This window comes from Strongylocentrotus purpuratus, unplaced genomic scaffold, assembly GCF_000002235.5.
Source record: "Strongylocentrotus purpuratus isolate Spur 01 unplaced genomic scaffold, Spur_5.0 spur5_scaffold_7, whole genome shotgun sequence".
Taxonomy (NCBI): domain Eukaryota; kingdom Metazoa; phylum Echinodermata; class Echinoidea; order Camarodonta; family Strongylocentrotidae; genus Strongylocentrotus; species Strongylocentrotus purpuratus.
Window position 1 is genome coordinate 18593823 of NW_022145613.1, and position 20153 is coordinate 18613975.

The following is a 20153-nucleotide window of genomic DNA, read 5'->3' on the forward strand; positions in this document are numbered from 1 at the left end:
GGTACTCGAGAATAGGAAAAAATAGAACTATTTTTTTCCTATTTTCTTTAAAAAAAATAAGAATAAAATAGTCCATAAAAGTTGAAGGTAAAAAAAAATGGGCGAAAAATAGTTTGTGCTTGAAAATAGGAAAAAAATAGGACTATTTTTTTCCTGTTTTCTTATAGGAAATAGGAAAAAAATAGTCTGAAAAAAAATATAGGTGAAAAAAATAGTTTGTACTTGAAAATAGGAAAAAAATAGGACTATTTTTTTCCTGTTTTTTTATAGGAAATAGGAAAAAAATAGTCTGAAAAAAAATATAGGTGAAAAAAATAGGGAAAAAATAGTTTGTGCTTGAAAATAGGAAAAAAATAGCCCTATTTTTTTCCTATTTTCTTGAAGGAAATAGGGAAAAAATAGTCTGCATTTCCAGAAAATAGGGAAAAAATAGGAAAAAAATAGGGAAAAAATATATTTTCGCAACACACAAAACTACTAGGGCAGTCCATACCAGAGAGATATCATTACCTGGAGGGGCAAATAAGTTTATCTTTACGCTTCAACATCAAAGTAAGGATTCAGAAGAGTAATCATTTTCTACATTACACCTAACATTCTGATGTTGGGCTTAAATAGTGAACACCAAAGACTAGAAGCAGCATCTAATTGCTGAAGAAATGTGGCTTGTTGTCTTGCCCATTTTTGCCTTATATTGAAAAAAGCATATTTATATGGTACTTACAGTAAGTTAATGAAGGAGATGTAATATATTGTTGCTTTTTATTACACATCAGTTTTCCTTGATAAATTAGTCAATTGGTCCCTACTATATGATGAATGAAAATTATCGTTTACATGTATGAGTGTTTACAATGCAAGTACTATTTCACTGTTGTTAAAAACTGTTCTTCCCTGTAGGAAGCCTTCACTGCTTTCCACAATGATGAGGAATTTGTGAGGAAGCACATGAAAGCTATCCATATTGGGCAGATCATGGAAGATCAGGTGGAGTGTAAAGATGTTGTGAAAGACTTTGCTGAACTTCGAAAGACTGCTGAGCAAATGGTAGGTATTTAGAGCATTTCCTCCTTTAAACAAAAATATTTTGCAAGAAAATTATCTTAAGACATAGTAGATTACAGATACCTGTTTTTTTTTTTTTTTTTTTTTTTTTCTAGTTAGTGAAACTCTCTTATTTTTTGTCCAATTTCTTTCAAACTTTCCCCAGTCTGCTTCTCTGATTTCTCTGACTTTTTTTTTTAAAGAAAAAATATTTGATTGCTAATAAGGTTTCTTAAAAAAAGGAAGATGAAGTGAATTAGATCTCTACACTTTACTTTTTTTCAACTGCCAAGGTTTGCCAAAATCCCTATAGATTCTTACATTGTTGAAAGTTGTTTCTTTGTGTATTCCAAATTTTCTCCTTAACACATGTGAAATAGATATGTACATGAAGCATCAGACATTGGCGTAGCCAGGGGGCAAGGGTGGGGGGGGGGGCATGGCCCTCCTATTTAGCCCCTAAAAAATGCAGTACCTCATGCTTCATGTAGGTACATCCCCCCTAAAAGAAAGGTCCTTTTGGGTAGTGTATTTCATACTCAAGAAAATGACACCAAGATTATTGATATGGGTTGAGTAGTTTTGCTTCTACGCTTATTTTATTTAACAGTGGAACGGTGTCATTTTCGAAAATTTTAGGGCGAATAGTTGCCACATCTGCCCCCCCCCCCCCCCATTAAAATATCCTGGCTATGCCTGTGATTACAGAACGACAGATCTATCAAGGGATAGAAACTAAGAAAGTGAAACAATTTTAATAAAGCAGGTTTGCTTTGTCTATATTTCACCTCTAGTGATCTTGTAATGTGAGGTCTTTGTCAGTATCAAGTGAACAGTGATTATATATAAAACAGGAAATAAGGTAGACAATAGATAGAGAATGAGTTACGTGCACATCACAAAGGTTTTACATTTACATGTAGGCCATCCATTACAGGTGTACATAAAAAAGAATGGTGAGTGTGTAAGTCACCTTGTGTATGTACGGAAAGAATCTGTAACTTATTAGTAATGAATGATTTTAGTTGGAAGTTGAGAGTTATGTCATTTATTAAAAAGTATCATTCACAGGGACCAACAGTGATCAAGAAGTTGAAATTAATTATTAAGTTAATGTGCTTAAATTTTAGCTAGAGTGTGCTATATTGGCGTTGCTGTGTTAGTTCTTGACATTTAAAAAAAGTACTGCAGTCATAAATTTGACTTGATTGGAAAACTAGTGCCTCATAATTTGTTTAATGATACAGAATACTTGCCTTTAAACACATTTGAAATCTGTTGATCAATAACTAAATGTTAAAGCCTATTTATATTTGTAGAAGGTCTAGTAGCCTAGGGATGCCCATTGATATATAAACATAATTTAGGAGCCTTGTGTATGGAATTTAACTGGGCTATTAAAAATATCTAATCATGAGCTCATCCATTTGTATTGATGAAAATAGACCCAGATGCAAAGAGTCTGTCAAGTTTGTTTGGTGAAGATAAAGAAAATGGGACAATAACCCTGATCGGGTGAAAGATGGTTTGTCTTATGTGACCTTTGATCAGTAATTAGGGTATTGAGCGATGTGTAATATTGCACGTACAGTATATCCCATGCCTATATGATAAACTAAGGTAAAGGTTTGAGACTTCTGTTTTGGCATGCCATTCCTAAAGAATTGGCAAAAGTTCAAGTTTTAGGTAAATCGTTCCATTTCTGTATCATGAACTTTGTTGAGTAAATATGAAAGCAGATCATACCATGAGCATCCCTGGACGGTGTGCACTCTATAGTTTACACTATTATTATTATTATTATTATTTATTTGAAAACTGTTATAAGTGAGTTTTGCAACTGGAAAACATTAATTGCATTGTTTTTCTACTAATGAAATCTTAACTTTATGACACATGAATTTATCTGAAGATGTGAATATTTAGATGAAGATGTTATTAAAGTGAATATGTAATTAACAGTGTTTCTCACAAGATTAGGAATATGGAGACAAATAATTAAGTAATAAAGGTAATGAATAAAAAAAGTATAGAAATTATAGACTAAATAAAATAGGAAGTAATAAAGTAAATGAGGAAGAAAATAAGTAAATACAAGAATAAAATGACAGATTAGTTAGTGCTACATTTGAGTTCTAAAGTACTACATGTACATGTACATGTAGTGTACCATACATGTATATGAAACATGCAATTTGGGCATGTGGCTTTAATTTTATGGAATTTTAAAAACACCATGGCATGAAATAGCTGTAAATTTAATATGCATCATGTCCACATGTCTGTTAGTCTCTAATTTTCAATTACATTTTTTTCCTCCAAAAATACAGATCAGTGGTTTACATAATAGTGGTACACAATTCAAAGATTACATCACTTTATAATTACATCACTTTTCTTTACATCACTTTGCTTACATCATTTCAAGAGACTGAATGCTAACCTTGGACAGTCATGTAAGAAATGGATCCTCACAGGGGCTGTGTACAAACTGGTTGAACAAACTTTGCTCCTCAGTGACACACTGTACCAACATACTGCCTTTAATGTCTGATTAATCACTAACTAGTAACAAGATCTTCACAGTACACATGTGTCTATGTATTGATGGAGTATTACATAATAATGACTCTGACATTCATCTATTAGAACCATACATGTATATTTTTAAAGAAAAAATGAAGTACTTTAACCCTATACAAAGAAGAGAAGAGTTAGAAGATCTGAGTTGTCTAAGACTAAGAGGATTATGGAATATGAACAAAGTAGAGTTGTACTTATGGAAAGTACCACTTTGCCACCAATGAAAAACGAGTAATGTAATCTTAAATACTGTACACAATTGAATTGGCAACCAATGGAGAGATTTCAAAATGGGATCTGAGTGGGTTGACTAGTTGACCTCTTAGATAAAGTAACAATACGGGAAGCAGTATTTTGTCTCTATGGCTCTATGGCTCGCTGCAATGCAACAATAGAATTGGTTATGCATGTGACGCAGTTGTACAGGCAAATAAATATTGTTATTTTAGTTCTAGATATAAAGCCTAGATGAACTTTGCTCATTTGCTGCCTGTGATCAAGTCATACAATTTAGGTTTAAATAACATGTTTAAGAATACATACATAATTCAAAATCATTCTTCTTAAACAGTTTGTAGTAGTCCTTAAGTAACTGCAGCACCAAAAAGGTACTAGAAATGTTGAAAAAAGTTGATGTAGGTACAAAATGAAAAAATAAAAGTTTTCTTCATTCGCCAAATTTGAATAAAAAGATGAATACATCAATATGAGCAAGAAAAGGACAAGTTGTTTCAGAGAATGTAACTATGTTGTTTTTTATGATCAAGTTCATGAGTTTGCAGTGGTAATCTATACAAGTGTTCTTGAAGTGTATTATCTAGATAATTACTCAAAGAAAAAAAAACTGAAGGTGGCTTACAGTGTATATAATTGCACATGTTATTTGAAATTCATGCTCATTCATTTGACATTCATTTGACATTGGGAAAGAGAGATACATAAGCAAATCTGACATGCGTCATGTGCATGCAGCAGTGCGATGACAGGATGTATCATTTGGCCCTCAATACAAATACTTAAATTGTTTTATCTCTCACAAGATTATCACAAGGTCACAAGACTCTTGAAATAAAGCCATGGAACTTGGTATTGACATGATATCCGTCCTGTTGTATTAAACCTGCTTTGGGATTATGTGGTCTTCTAGTAATTTGTATGGTTAATTACAGTTTTGATGAATGAACATGAAATGAATATGTTGAAGAAGGCGTGAATATTATATTATTATATACCATGCTAATATTTTTTTATTACAAAAAATTGCCTTACTCGGACTTACTTTTAATGTACCTGGTCCACTTGCCCAGTTTGGAAGTACGGTAATCAAGACATTCCTTTGAAAATATTGAGGTTTATCGTGGAAAGTCTGTTCATCGTATAATGGTGATGCTAAAAATTGCAATTTCTACATCACAGTTTCTTTTAGAAATTAGAACATACACACTCTCTTTATCATTTTCTTTTCCCCAAGTGTATCAAACTTTCATGAAAGGATTCTTAGATAATATTTCAATTTGTGGGAAAAAAAAATTAGCCCTGAAAGTAAGATTGCATGAATATAGTAAGTACACAGTCATTTATCAGTTAATATTATTTACTAAATGTTGCCAGACTCATCAAGGCTCATCTTGATATAAAACGTTTAAATGGCACTGTCTAGACACATATCTGATGTAACTTATTTTGATTGTATATTTATTTTGATGGTTGAAGAAATAAATGAATTGAATTGAATATCTAGTATGCTATGGCCAGTGTTCCGGTCAGTGGTCTAGTCAATATTTTCATTCATATTGAAGAGGTCAAATTGGAACTATTGAAACATAAATATCAATCTTTACTTTAATATAAGGGCTGATATTTGGAAATTACTATGTTTTTCTGGCAATGTGTATCAGTTTCATAAGAGGTCAAATTCATATTGATATGATTACAGGAATTTCTTCCCAGGTGTTTACATGCAAATGCAGGGTTGTAAGGTTCAGGGCAGACTTTAACATGAAGAAGAATTTGAGAATAAACAACAATGATAGAAGCAAAAATAGAAAGAAAGATACTCTATATTATGTTTATCTATAATAAATATAAAACATTTTCCAATTTGTAAATCTAAGTAAAAGGGCATGGGACATAATGTACATGTACTTTTCACCTGACAGTATTGCTATGATTATATAAACATTAATATACATGTGTATATGAAAACTGTTAAAGGTGTACACATAAATGAAAGTTTTGCAGAAAACTTACTCGCACCCACAGGTATTAATGTCATCTACTGTAATATGCTGATAAATCATATAAAATTGACCCAATTCAAATGTTTTTCTTTTTTGATATTCTCTCTTTTCTAGGGCCTCTTCAACGCCAACTTCCTCTTCTTCTTCCTGCACATGAGTCATATCATTGGTCTGGAGATTGCATCTTATATCGTCATGAGGACATATGGATTCAACTGGTGGACATTCCTAGCATGTGTAGCAATGCACGGCACACTTCAGGTACATTCACCATGCTTTCTCAATGCAAGACAATACAGTGTGTGTGTGTGTGTGTTTTGGGTTTTTACAGACGTGTACCAATCAGATATGCTTATTTACGTCTGGGGACCGAACTTTAAACGTCACCATCCGAAAGACGTGACTCAGTTTTGAACCTGCGTCCTCGGCTGAATCAGTTTGTACATGTAACTTCCATTGTTAATAGCTGGATTACAGGCGCACACCACAATGCCTTATTCTGCCTAGTTGTAAGGCAATACAGAAATGTGATTGACTCTCAGTAGCACAATTTGATATGTCCTCATCTACAATACACTTGCTCATTTTAAAGAGAAATAGTAGTAATGACCGTTTCTTATGAAACAAGCTTACTGACCAAAGCGCTAATACAGTATTACCATTCACTGGATTCTGCACTTCCAGTGCACACTCTCTACTCCTCTTGGAGCATTCCAGCCAGCCAGCCAGCCATGATAATCTAAACACATCAACAATAATCAGACATTATAGAGGCTTTGTTTTATCACAGTGTTCAAATTAGACATATAGAATTACTGAGTTGCAATTAAATTAGATAGCATTCTGTCTAAAAACAGAGCCAACATATAGCCGAAGCCAGACAAAGTTAGCTCTGTAATACATCATTGTTTAAAAGAAAATTGAGTATAAATGATTGGAGATGATCAATGGGTCCTGAAGAAAAAATACATTAAAAAAATTATTTACGTTGAACTACTTCCGTAATAAACTTTGTACTGAATGAAGAAGAATATGTTATTCTTACATATAATCTTTTTCTTTAAAATATGTTTGTGTAAGCTTTATGGTAGTACAGAAATCTCATAAGAGATGGAGTTTTATATTCTATACATTTGCACAAAACACAATTACATTATCTCCTTGTTTACAATGGAAATGTTAATGATAACAAACAAATTTTCTGCTTTTAATTCAGGCTCAGGTTGGGTGGTTTCAACATGATCTTGGTCACCTGTCTTGCTTCAAGTCTTCAAAGTGGAACCATTTCTTTCACTATTTCTTCATGTCTACAATGAAGGTAAGTGTCTTTTGATTTGGGTAGCTTGTATTAATAATAATGATATAGAGTATTTGTAATGCGCCAACTCCACATGAATAATGTGTTCGAGGCGCATGGAGAAGAAAGGATATAAGTACACAAAAATACACACAAAAATGAACAACAACAATGTGAAAGTAAAACTAAATCTACTGAAAAGCCGCTTTGAACAAATGAGTTTTGAGGGCATGTTTAAAGCAATCTACATTTGAAATATAACGAATATGTTGTGGCAATTGATTCCATAAGTAAGGTCCAGCGTGTGCAAATGACCGATCCCCCCCACGATTTCTTAGTTTTCGGAACAACAAGCAATTGAGAATCGGAAGATCTTAAGCGTCTAGGCGGATTATAAGGCATCAACAAATTAATATTGTACTCTGGGGCAGATCCATGTATACAGTGAAAAACAAGCAATAATAATTTAAATACAATACGGGATTCAACAGGTAACCAATGTAGTGAAGACAAAAAAGGAGTAATGTGAGAAGTACGTCTGGTAGGGGTAACAATACGGGCTGCTGAATTTTGTAATTTTTGTAACCATGAAAGTTGAGATTGTGGCAGCTGAAACAAAAGTGCATTACCAAAGTCCAGTCGAGACGATATGAGGGCATGAACTATTTTATTAACTCTAAGGAAGGTTAGAGCTGGCTTGAAATGGCTTGTACGGTTCTGCGACGGTTGCCTCGCGCAGTCACTTTCGTACACTAAACCTACATGTAACTCCTACCTTCAAGCCTGATCCCAACACTCAACCTAACTTCAATTTAAAATGTTGGATCACCTTGAAATCCTATCTTTTCATTCTATTGATGTACAGTACGTTTTACATTTGTTATCTATCCAGAGAGACTGTAAGTCCTCCAATTAGTAACATAGTCGTCATTGGCCTTTACAATGATAGGTTAGGTTAGGTGCTGCAATTTTGATAGTAACTGGCCATCTAAGATAAGTTGCATGTGATCCAAATTTTGGGGGTATGGTCTCTACATGTACACTAAGAATTCAAATGCAAGGACTTAAAAGGATACAGGTATTAAAACAAAATGACCACATAAAAAAAAAAGGACAAACAAGATATTGTTGCTGTACCGTCTAAATCAGTATAGAGGAATCATGTATTTCACTATGTACTTGTCCCATTCAAGGTGAGATTCATATGGATTTCCTGGCAGAATTCTTCTTTCGTCTTGCTCCAAATTGAGTGTAATATTTTTTCGCAGAATTCCAGAGTCCTTGTTGGGAGAATAGAGAATAGTCCTTGATATTTTCTGAAATCTTCCATACTTTTAAATGGCACCATAGGTTTTGTGCACTAGCAGGAACCCTGTGTTTACTTGTGCATGTGTATGTAAAGATACACATTTGAGAGTGATAAGCATGATTGATGTACTAAAAATGACTTTCTTTCTGTACCCTCAACAGGGTGCATCAGCTAAATGGTGGAACCACATGCATTATCAGCACCATGCGAAACCTAATGTGGTAAGTACAGATTTATATGTGCACCTTTCTATCTCTCTCTTTTTTCTCTTTCTGTCACACTCTCTCCCTCTTTGGCTTGGCTCAGTATATTACTTGATTCTTTCTTTTTCATCCGACTGGAGGTGCAAAGGTCATGGGTTCAATCCCAGCATAGCTCTTATTTCCTTAAGCAAGGTATTTTATCCACATTGCCTCTGTCACCCAGCTGTTAAATAGGTACCAAGTGGGATGAGTAAAGCCATCGTGGTTTGCACAGCATGGTGAGCATCTGTAACATGGCACCTAGCTGGACTGCTCCCCAGGGAGTGGAGAATGTGCATAGATTGTGTGGAGGCAAGCCTGAATCTGATGACTGGGTGAATAATAGTCTTTAAAGTGCCCAGAGATATTGTTGATGGATAAGTGCTGTTCAAACCCAGAATATAAAAAAAAAGGAAATGGTGTTTAAATAGTGAGGAGAGTGCTAAAAGTGATGATGCTGAAATATGAGTATAACCATGAGGATGATGACAATATATTCTTCATCCTGCTCTACAGATGAACAAGGATCCTGATGTTCGTCTTGAAGCACTTTTTGTAGTGGGAGAGAAGATGCCTAAGGTGGTAGCCGAGAGTGGAAAGTCATCAATGCCCTACCATCTTCAACAATGGTACTTCTTCATTAGTAAGTTGATCTCATCCAGACTCACATGCTTGTTATTTCCAATCCATTCTATGCAATATTTCATCTGTTTGGAGCCAGAAGGGTGTATATTCAATACTATATTTAAACACTGCGTTAACCTCTCTGGCTCTGAACAAATAATTTGCTATACTGCTTTCGCCTTTCAGTTACAAACTGCTTCACATCTGCTCCACAAAGTGATATGATGGCCACTTAAACAATGATAAAACAATTTAAAGAGACCAGATGAGTCTATAAAGTCAAATGACAATCAAAATTCAGTGGGCCTTCAAAACGGTCTCTTGAAATATACAGTGTGTGTGTGTGCTGCAGTTATTATTGACCATTGTGAAGTTGAAGGTCCCAGATAAAACAGAACATGTGTATAAAATCAAACAACATAAACTTATTGTTAGTACATAATGAACACATTGTCAATTCTCCATGCATTAAGCATTTAGGAAACAAAGTGACGCGTAGTCAATTAACTGATATATGAGGAACATTTGAAGGAGATATTGGATTTTCATGTCCTATTTTGTATGATGAGCTATCTTGTCATTAATGCATATGATTTGTATGTATGTCCATATGAATGATTTTCATACATCTTGCAGAGCTGCCAACCATTTCGTTTTTGCCGGAATTACTCCCGTTTTTTCTTCATAAAATATGTTTTTTAATTTATTTATTTATTTAAAATTTTTTTTTTTACATACCGCACGTCAAACAACTGCCCTTAAATGGTGATTTGATCACAAATTCAATAGAAAACTAATTTTAAAACATACTTGAAGAGAAAAATATTCTCAAAAAAAATGAAATACCGATAATACCATAATAACCACCAAAAAAATTACCTGGTTGTATGGAAAAAACAGCATGATGAATGAACATTTCTGCATTGGAAGTGTGTTGCGCGTGGTTGTAAGTTTCGTTTTTATGAATTCCTTTTTTTTTGCTTGAAATTCTTTTTTTTGCCATCATGATTCCTGTTTTTGGGTTCAAGGTTGGCAGCTCTGATCTTGGGAATCTTTAAGTGTTCTTGGTTTTTATTGATGTGCATGAATACTCCCATCATTTTTTATGTACATGTACATGAGGTTCAAGGGCTATATAGCTATAATGATGCATAATGATGCATCAAAAGAAAAGGCAAAGGCTTCGTAGTTTTTGTGTGTGTGCCTCTATTAAAGCCACGTCTCTCAAGCACTATATACTGGCAGTATTTGCTTACAATACCTCTCTCTGATTGAATTACTTAATATGTTTTATGATTTATTTTCTAGTTGGACCCCCTCTGCTGTTTCCTCTCTACTTCCAGTTTATGATTTATCGTCACATGATCAAGCAGAAAGAGTGGACTGTGAGTCAAACTTTCATTTGAAAAACATTTAAAGTGTACCAATCACCTGAAATTTTGTTTGTGTAAAGTTATAATGTATAAAACCAACCTAAACAAAACATAACAATATAATTATTTACCCTGCGTTTCGGGCTCGCATGGAACCTAAGTTGGACTTGAGTTCCATGCGCTCCCTTTTCTGTGCAAGTGCCTACGCTTGTGTTAACTAGTTTACTCATCAAAAAGTGTTAAGGTTATTATTATTTATTTATTTATTTAATTATTTATTTTCCCCTCCCCGACGAAGTTGGAGGGGATATAGTAACGCTGCCGTGCGTCCGTCCGTGCGTACGTCCGTAACAAATTGGGTTTCCGATCGATAACTTTAGTAATGTGTGACAAATTTTAATGAAATTTCATATGAAGGTTCATGGTATCAAAATACAGGCTAAGTTCGATTTTGGAGTACGTAGTTCAAAGTTCAAAGGTCATAGCTCACTAAATATGCAAAAAAATACACATTCAGTTTCCAATCGACAACTTTAGTAATATTTGACAGATTTTAATAAAATTTGATATGAAGGTTCATGGTATCAAAACCAGGCCTAAGTTCGATTCCGGAGTATGTAGGTCAAAGGTCATAGCTCATTAAATATGCGAATCTGGTTTCCATTCGATAACTTAAGTAATGTTTGACAAATTTTAATGAAATTTAATATGAAGGTACATGGTATCAAAATGCATGTACAGCCTAAGTTCGATTTCCAAGTATGTAGGTCAAAGGTGAAAGGTCATAGCTCATTAAATATGCAAAAACACCTAATTATATATTGAAATGTGGTTAACTTCCTTCCTTGCCTAGTAATATAATAGTAAAGTCCAATGGAGGTAACTTGTTCTGACGTACATGTACATGTACATGTATATAGGCCATTTGTACCCTGCGAGGGGATGCTATGCTTTGCGTTGACTTTTTTTTGGTTTTTTTTTATTTTTTAATTTTTTTTTTTTTTTTTTTTTTAAATATTTTTTTTTCTTTAAATATTTTTTTAAAATACTTTTTTTGGGGGGGGGGGGGGGGGGGGGGGTAGGGTAGAAGTGGGTATGTTAATATATTGATATCTTTATGAAGGTGCAAATGCCAAGGCCCAAAACTTAATTTTGGGGGAATAATGCCACTGACAAGAACTTGGGCAAAAACAAGATTTTATATAAACCATTGTGTTGGGGGAAAGACACAGTTCTCCACAAAGCTCTATGGTTCTGTTTACAGATTGCTGGCTTTTTGCATGTTTGATTCATGCATTGTTTTGTTGATAGTATTCGTGATGCTTGCAGAAATCATGTCATAACGAAATGGTGTAATTTTCTCATCATTTGTTGTTCTAGGACCTCTTCTTCAACTCGCTATACTACGCCAGGTTTTTATTCTGCTATGTTCCTCTCATGACGTGGTGGCAACTTCTTCTCTTCTATGAAGCTTTCAGGTTGGTTACTTTTATAGATGGACATGTACATTTCAATTCAATAATGGTCTTTAAAGAATCAATAGGCAGCATTAGATTTAAAGGTAATACAAAGTTTTGGGAAATTTTGAAAAATGGGTGGATAGTGGTTCTTTACAATTTTGATATATTTGGATGCCCTTGTGGATGTATTATAAGCACTAGAAAATTTAGCCCCTAGAACACTTCTGCTTTCTAGAAAGATTGAATATAAAAATTTGCCGGTGCTCCCGGTAAATTTTGATAAATTTCAAATAGCGCCTACGGCCGTACAATGGTAGCTGCGACCATGAAAATCTCAGAATATGTAGTTGTGATATATGATTTCCAAACGGGAATAGCAAATTGGTCGATTGTAGTCAAGAAACAGCTATACAACATGAAGAGTTTATTATTTACAATTTCATAACTTTAGACTCGATTTTAACTGCGACAACGATCAATGGATATTGTAGGATCACATATGCTTTCAATATGTTCATTTGAACCGAATTCATGACCCAATACCAAAACTTTGTATTACCTTTAAGCATTAAATTATTTGTCATGGTTTGCATATTAGTGATAGTTAAAATATGTAAGACTTGTAAGATGCCGAATCGTCTCCCCAAATTTACTTGAAATGAATTGCTCAAGGCACACTAGTTCAAAAGAAGTAACCGCATATGTATACATACATAGAGTTATTGAGGTATATTGTACTCTTCTATACTTCTCACAGATTAATCAAGAGCAGATTGCACTCTGAAATTAAAAAAATAAATATGATTTAAAAACTTCATGGATATATCCTTAATATGGTATTATTATCTAAACTTTTCTTTCTCATATGTCTATTTTTCACAGAGTTATGGAGAGTATTTGGTTCACCTGGGTTTCTCAGTCCAACCACATACCAATGGAGATTGATGTGGATTCAGCACGCCCATGGCTAGAGCTACAGGTTAGTTCCTTCATAGTTTGATGCATGCCTGCTGGACTTGTTCTTCCAGTGTTAATACCTGACGCTTGTAGAATTCTTAACATTAAGCCTAGAGTCAGTCCTATGCCTACCCCTAAACCTTGTTCAATCCCAACCCAAGTACTTCACCTACTTGGTGTGTCTTTGATGAAATAATAAATGTCGCTGGAGTCACTGGTACACATAACCTACTATTCCTAACACACCAAAGTTTTTATTTGTTGGTTATCTTTTTCTTTGATGTATGTGTAGATTCTATGAAACAACTTGTTAGCCAGAGAATGATGTTGCCAGATATTTTTTAATTAAGATTCCCCTATGCTGAGTATTGTAAATCGACAATATTTCATATTAAAAATTATTCTTGATTCTACCCCCCCCCCCCCCAAAAAAAAAAAAAAAATCTTTAACTTTCTATTTTTTTCTCATCCTAGCTTCGTGCCACCTGTAATCTTGAACAAAGTTTCTTCAACGACTGGTTTACTGGACATCTCAATTTCCAGATTGAGCATCAGTAAGTTTCATATCAGAAATAAACCAAAAGTGTTTGTTTGTATGGGTTCACTTTCCAGAAAGTCCATTTTACATAGGGTTCTGTTTCAATGGTTACATGTTATTAGCAATGCCAGCTAAGATTTGAAGTTAAAACTTTATGTAATCAAATTGAAAGTTGGATAACCTAGTACAACATTACACCGCCCATTTTCTAGTATTTGTGAATGAAAAAAAATGTATTGCAAACCTTGGGCAAAATATTTAAAGCCTCAAGTGCATCAAAGTCTTCATTTAGACACAAATATAGTAGACTGTATTGACTATGTAGCAAATTAGGTCATCCTTGCATTCAGTATTGAAAAAAACTTGAGCCAGATATCTTCCCTCTCTCAATACAAGTAAACCTTTGTTTCCTCTATGAAATATTTTTCTGGTTACTAACTGTTTAGTAGATAAACATAGTGAAAATGTAGTTGTTAATTATAATACATGCAAATGATGAATTTATAATGGGATATCTTGTGGTTTCATTTACAATTATCAAAACTTAATCGCAGATTTTACCGCATAATTCTATTTCTATGGTACAACATTTCTATTCTGTTTCAGTCTGTTCCCGACGATGCCCAGACACAACTACGTACGCGTTGCACCCTTGGTGAAGTCTCTGTGTAAAAAGCATGGTGTTGATTACAAGACCAAGACGCTGCTCGAGGGCTTTTCTGATATAGTCAGGTAAGGAACACAAGATTGAATCTTATTGTATCCCCTGGCAGTATGCCTGTGGGGTACTTTGGATTCAGCAGTGTTACGCTGCGTTATATTCTTGTGTGCGCTTGAACTGCCACACTCCTTGACGGATTTCTTTCAAATCTACAAGCCTATAGATTTTGGTGATGCTGCCTCCAGTGTTCCATCTGTTATAGGGTCAAAGGACATATTTTGATGGATGTCTTATTTTTCTAACCTTTATTTGCTTTCAAAATATTCAGGGTTTAAAGAGAAGGTTGAGTTCTGGGAAGAGGTAAAAAATAATTTGTGAGCGTTATCATTGTTATTATGCAAGGGTGGAAGAACATCGGATTAAACATGTTCCCTGAAAAGCATGGCTCTTCAAATGCCTTCCTATTCTAAATATGACATGAAACATCGTAAAAATCTGGGGTAGGTTTTTTTCGCCATGTGCTTGTGTAGTCCCATATACATCATTCTGTGTACAGTGCTTGTAACTTTGCCAAGATTTGGCCAAATTTATTATCATTTTGATGGTTCCAGAACCTTGCAATACACACGAATAATTATATACTAGATGATCAACCTTTTCTGATAGATTCCACACCATTTCTTTCACAATGCAACCACATGACCAGAACTCAACTTTATCTTTAAGGTAGTGAAATCAATTAGCAACAGTTGTAGAAAGAAAAGGAAAAAAAGTTCACACATTTGCAAAATATATTTTAATTTTTGTAAAAGATACCTTAGTGGGTGAAATGAGGAAGGCACAATGATACTTGTCAAGGTCTTTTCATGTGGTTCAATTTGTTCTGGGAGAAAATAGGCGTTACTTTGCAGTGAGTTGAATCTAGGGGGAGAATGGCTTTGAAATATTAAACGGTCATTCATAAAGGCATTTTTCCTGAAATGATGTATGCATTTGTTTTAAGAATGAACCTTATACTGATACTCACTATGGATTAGACTGCCATATTATTTGTAGTATATGGTACATATACACTGTATGTGTAACAATAGTTGACTGTGGCAGTCCGCTATTTGTTTGATTAGATGACCAAAGCCTGATAAGAGTTAGGCATAATGTTCCGTCAATCATGCTGCATTGACCTTAAACAAGCTTGGTTTTTGTTGATACAATGTATAAATCACCATCTGTCTCTTCATTAAAAAGGAACTTAAAACATTTTTTTTTTGTAATCCAGATTTTTAGGATTCTGTAAGTTTTTATTTTCATTTTTGTAGGATGCTTCTTGTTGTAAGCGCTTTGGGCCGCCCTGGGAAAAGCACAGTATATAAATAATAATAATAATAATAATAGAGCTTATGTAGAATAGGTAGTCGATACGCACTCATGTTGAGGTAATTGTTTCCTTTCATGTCTTTGATATTGGTCAGGTCCCTCAAGTCGTCTGGTGAGATTTGGTACGATGCCTACTACCACCTCCAGGACCAGTTTCCAGAGAATTAATTAACCCTTCACCTCTCATCTCCCTGCAAAGCCTGGATGACGCACTGTACATGAGTGGAGAATGGCATTGTAGGTGTTAAATTGAATGATGAAGATACCCCAGCAATGGTGGTAGTCCAGAATGTGAATGCGTCATTTTCTTTACAAAATATTAGGGTACTGTGTAATTCTTTGTATGTAAAGCCCACTGGACTCTATACGACCTGTCTATGATTTGATTTAGGAAGAATGGGATAGGAATATTTGAAGATGTCAAATTTTAATGATGGAGGTTCTGATTAGTCATATGATGAAACGAAACCCCAATATCTGGGTATTGCACTTCCTGTTGGTGGAGTAAAAGCCAAATTGGCTGCAAATCGTAGTGACATCATAATGATGCAATTATCTATAATATTGAGCAGATTTGGCCTTTTCTTCATCTTGAAATCTTCCAACAGATTGGATTTTGTTTGTATTCATATCATTATTCTCATTGGGAAAGAATGTTTTATGTTGAATGTTCATATCTGAGACAATAGCCGTTTCATTGGAAATCGGATCACGGTCGGATCGTATAGTGTGCGGTGGGCTTGAACTCTTTTGCTATCCTTTGCAAATCAAGGTGAAAGGTCAATCTATGTGTTTTTTATTTAATGTCCGGTCAAGGTCTCTTAGATCCAAAACTTCACAGGAAGTAAACCTGCTTGTTGGTGGTAATTTTTATGGTAAAGTGTGTTGTGATTTTGTAGAAAAACAATAAAATTTATAGATTTGAATAAGCCATCTGTATATATCTTATGCAATTGATTTTGCTCTTTCAATTAGAAAGATCATGCTTTTTAAAATAAAAATGGAGTCTACTGGGAAGGAAAACAAAATCACTTATTTGACTTGAATACTTTGAACTCAGTTTGGTGGAGATTTAATTACAAAAATTATGAATTATGAATTGATCTTTAGGTTCAAAACCATCTTCTTTCCCTGTATGATAGATCTTCATTCAACAACCATGCAAACCTAGCCTTAATCATGTTCTATTTACTTGAAATTATTCATTTGCAAAATGACTTTATTTCCTTTTTAATAGATATATTAATTTGATATATGCATATGAACTTGTATGGAATCATAGGCCTATTTGTATTACTTACATGACAGAGGGGAGTTAAGGTTTTAGTTTTTGAAACGATTATTGTAACATCAAAATTTTGGTGTGACCTTAAATTACATATATTTGTCTCAACTGTATTTACATGTAAGAAGAAGACAGGGAAAATGTAATTTGAATGTAATTTTATCTCCGTCATTTATCGTAGAGTAGATGTATAATTGTACTTATGAGGTGGGGAATGTTTCATATTGTTTTGCAATAACAGATGTCTTGCTTGCATTTTTACCATGCTGTCTAAAGAGATGAAGTTGATTTGTATAACATTTCACCTTTTAATATGCAGTGCATGTAATGTGGTACATTTACTTAAGATACATGTATGTACTCTTTCATGAGCATATAAAAGCATAAATCTTGCAGAGTGTTGAAATGCCAAGAAATAATATATCAGGCAATTAATTCCAGGTTTTCTGGTGACTTGTTATTTACATGAGGAGTAATTTTTTGTATAAAATACAACCAGATGAAAAGTTAATTCAGGTGTAGAATGTTACAACTATGGTGTTAGTATCATCTGCCTTGCAAGAGATATAGATTTGGGCAATTTTTCTTTAATTATCTAGATATTCTAGATTGTAGATTACTATAGCCTATGCTTTATGCAAAGAGTTACGATTGGGATTAGTGGTCAGTTTAAGCAAGGTTGAGATCATGTTGATTCAAATTGTATTTTGAGCATAGGATTGATGGTTTAAAGGACCATAGGATCTAACCTGAACGAGTATGGAGACTATGTTGATATTCAAAATAGTTTTATTTAGTACTCTTGAGAAGTAGCAAATTTCCTTTTTTTTTAAATGTGGTAAATACGGTAACATCTGATCTATATATATATTTTTGGATCTGATTTCAATTATTTTTCTTTCTTTCCATCTATTCCTTTTCCAATTTATTGCTTTTTAAACTATTGAATACACAGGTATTTGCCCTGTAAAAGTTTCTGCATGTGATATGTTGTGTAAAATGAATGAAATATGCATTTCTCATGAGCAGGCATTGCTAAGTTGAGTTCATTATTCTGCATTTGCATGAATATCGGTTGTATACATATACTGTGTAGATTGTACGCACTTTGCATACAAAATCTTCAATAATTTGCTCTGATTTGTCTCAAAGAAAATCATGTTCAAGTGTGATGAAATGAAACCAGCCATTATGTCACTTTTCTAGTAAAACAAAGCTTGTGTGTTTGGTGTTGGGTATGTTCACAAATGGGTGCTTGCAGTGCATTTCCCTTGTACAAGTACCAAGGGCCTCTTTCTCTAGTTGACTTTTGTTGAGCTCTATCCAAAGTGGAAAATATTAGCAAATGATTCAACCTGATATATTTTTTGCAACAAAATGTGGCATTGTGACTGGAGCATATATTTTTTACGAGGAAACAAAAAAAATACGCAGAAGATGTGTGAGGATCAAAGTAAAATAATAAATCATGAATTTGGTTGATTACTATTCAGCATCAAATTTTTACAGAACCGTTGAATGGAAATGTATTTGTAATGAAAACACATTGTGTATAATGTCAGGAAATTCATTTAATAGAATGTATCTTTTTCAGAAGTGTATTTTTCTTAAATTGATGAAGCAAATCATGAAAGATTGATTATTCTAAAATCAGTACAAATTATGCTCCATTAAAGTATTGTGACATCTGTAACGTGCCATGCAATGTGTAAAACTAGAAAAGAATGCATATCATTGATGTTAATTTTGCTGCTCTTCGTGACTGTAAATAACATTTTACAAGATTTAGAGGGTATGATACTTGTGTAACTTTTTAAATAAATAGCAGTATTCAAGGTTATAGTATTTGAAATCTGAACAGGAATATTTTGCTCAGCAAACAAGATGTCGAACTTTCCCCAATCTAATGATTGTGTGAAACATTATTGTGGGGAGAGCAAATCACTGTCCCAGCCATGGCAATGTGGTCCGTTCACAGCCAAAAGGCTAGAAATACCAAAGAGTGGTTCTATTACAGGTGGTAGTAAATCAGAAAGTTTTGGTTTGTCAACCAATTTTTTTTATAATCCGAATTTCAATCATGCAAACTTTTTTTAATTGCACAGAATCAAATGCAGCAGCACCAATGATTTTATTGGAACATTTTATTAATAAGGGTGTGTTATGTTTAACCAATTTCTTAATGTTCTACAGGCTAATAAGACACAACTTATTTTGCTTTTTTTAATAAAGTCATCAAATGATTGTCTGACACAGCCACTGAAAGAAGTGAGTTATTCTCTCATTTTCAGGCTTTTATAGTAACATATTCATATAATTTTTGCTTTGTATGCACATTACCTTAAATAATCTTAATGTTGGATTTTCCTGAGTTTGTGGTGCTCTTGCTGGCATTGGATTGAGGTTTGGAATCGTGGGGATTAAATACCAATAAGTGTTTTTTTTTATAATCATTGACTTCTTAAGAAGAAAGAAAAACATCTGCTGATCAGTCCATAAATTGCCACAAATATATGTTAAAAACAACACAAAATTGTTCATAAAGAGAAAACAGAAAAAAATGAAATATTGGTCTAACTTTCCAAATAATTGTTGATTTTTCAGGCTCTTCCTAAAGGTTGATCTAATGGGAGATGATCAAGTACTTTCTATTTTTTCTGAAGTGGAAAAAGATTACCGGTATTTAATATCCTCTCTTTTTTTTAGGGGGGGGGGGGGGTGTTGCTCCTACATGTGCAAGCATTTTATGTCTCAATCACACAATCATACCAAGTTCAAACCGACTCAAAACCCCTGTTTCAGGGCCTCATATTATGTATAGTATGCTTGGTCTGTTGTCAGACTGGTTTAGGTCTTGTTTGAATGATCGAGGTTTGTGGAAAGAAAATCGTAAAACCATTTCCCAGGTCTGCACACTTTGTTCTGGGAGTCTTCTAAAATGTTTCAAGTTCATATGAATTTGTGAGATTGTCTAAATCGTTTCGGTTAGGAGTGAAATTTTTTGAGGTGTGAGCCGAAAAATAGGTATTGATTGTTGTACTTTGGTAAGAATCATGAGAATTGGTGATTGGCAGAATGAGACCTTTTGAACTGTAATATATTGTAAGGAGATGAAAGAATGATACAAAACTGATCAATTTGGGTAATAAATCAAAGCAGATGAATA

General features: G+C 33.9%; 1 protein-coding gene across 1 annotated transcript in view; it reads left to right on the forward strand.

The window, feature by feature from the left end:
* The window catches only part of LOC581114 (acyl-CoA 6-desaturase), a 29067-nt gene extending 8914 nt beyond the window's left edge, over nucleotides 1-20153 (forward strand). Inside the window, exons 3-13 of the mRNA XM_030973876.1 lie at nucleotides 901-1047; nucleotides 5982-6128; nucleotides 7084-7185; nucleotides 8635-8694; nucleotides 9232-9358; nucleotides 10648-10724; nucleotides 12093-12190; nucleotides 13055-13151; nucleotides 13604-13683; nucleotides 14274-14399; nucleotides 15798-20153. Of these exons, the coding sequence (XP_030829736.1) occupies nucleotides 901-1047; nucleotides 5982-6128; nucleotides 7084-7185; nucleotides 8635-8694; nucleotides 9232-9358; nucleotides 10648-10724; nucleotides 12093-12190; nucleotides 13055-13151; nucleotides 13604-13683; nucleotides 14274-14399; nucleotides 15798-15870 (1134 nt within the window). The 3' untranslated portion in view covers nucleotides 15871-20153. The remainder of the gene's footprint in view (nucleotides 1-900; nucleotides 1048-5981; nucleotides 6129-7083; nucleotides 7186-8634; nucleotides 8695-9231; nucleotides 9359-10647; nucleotides 10725-12092; nucleotides 12191-13054; nucleotides 13152-13603; nucleotides 13684-14273; nucleotides 14400-15797) is intronic.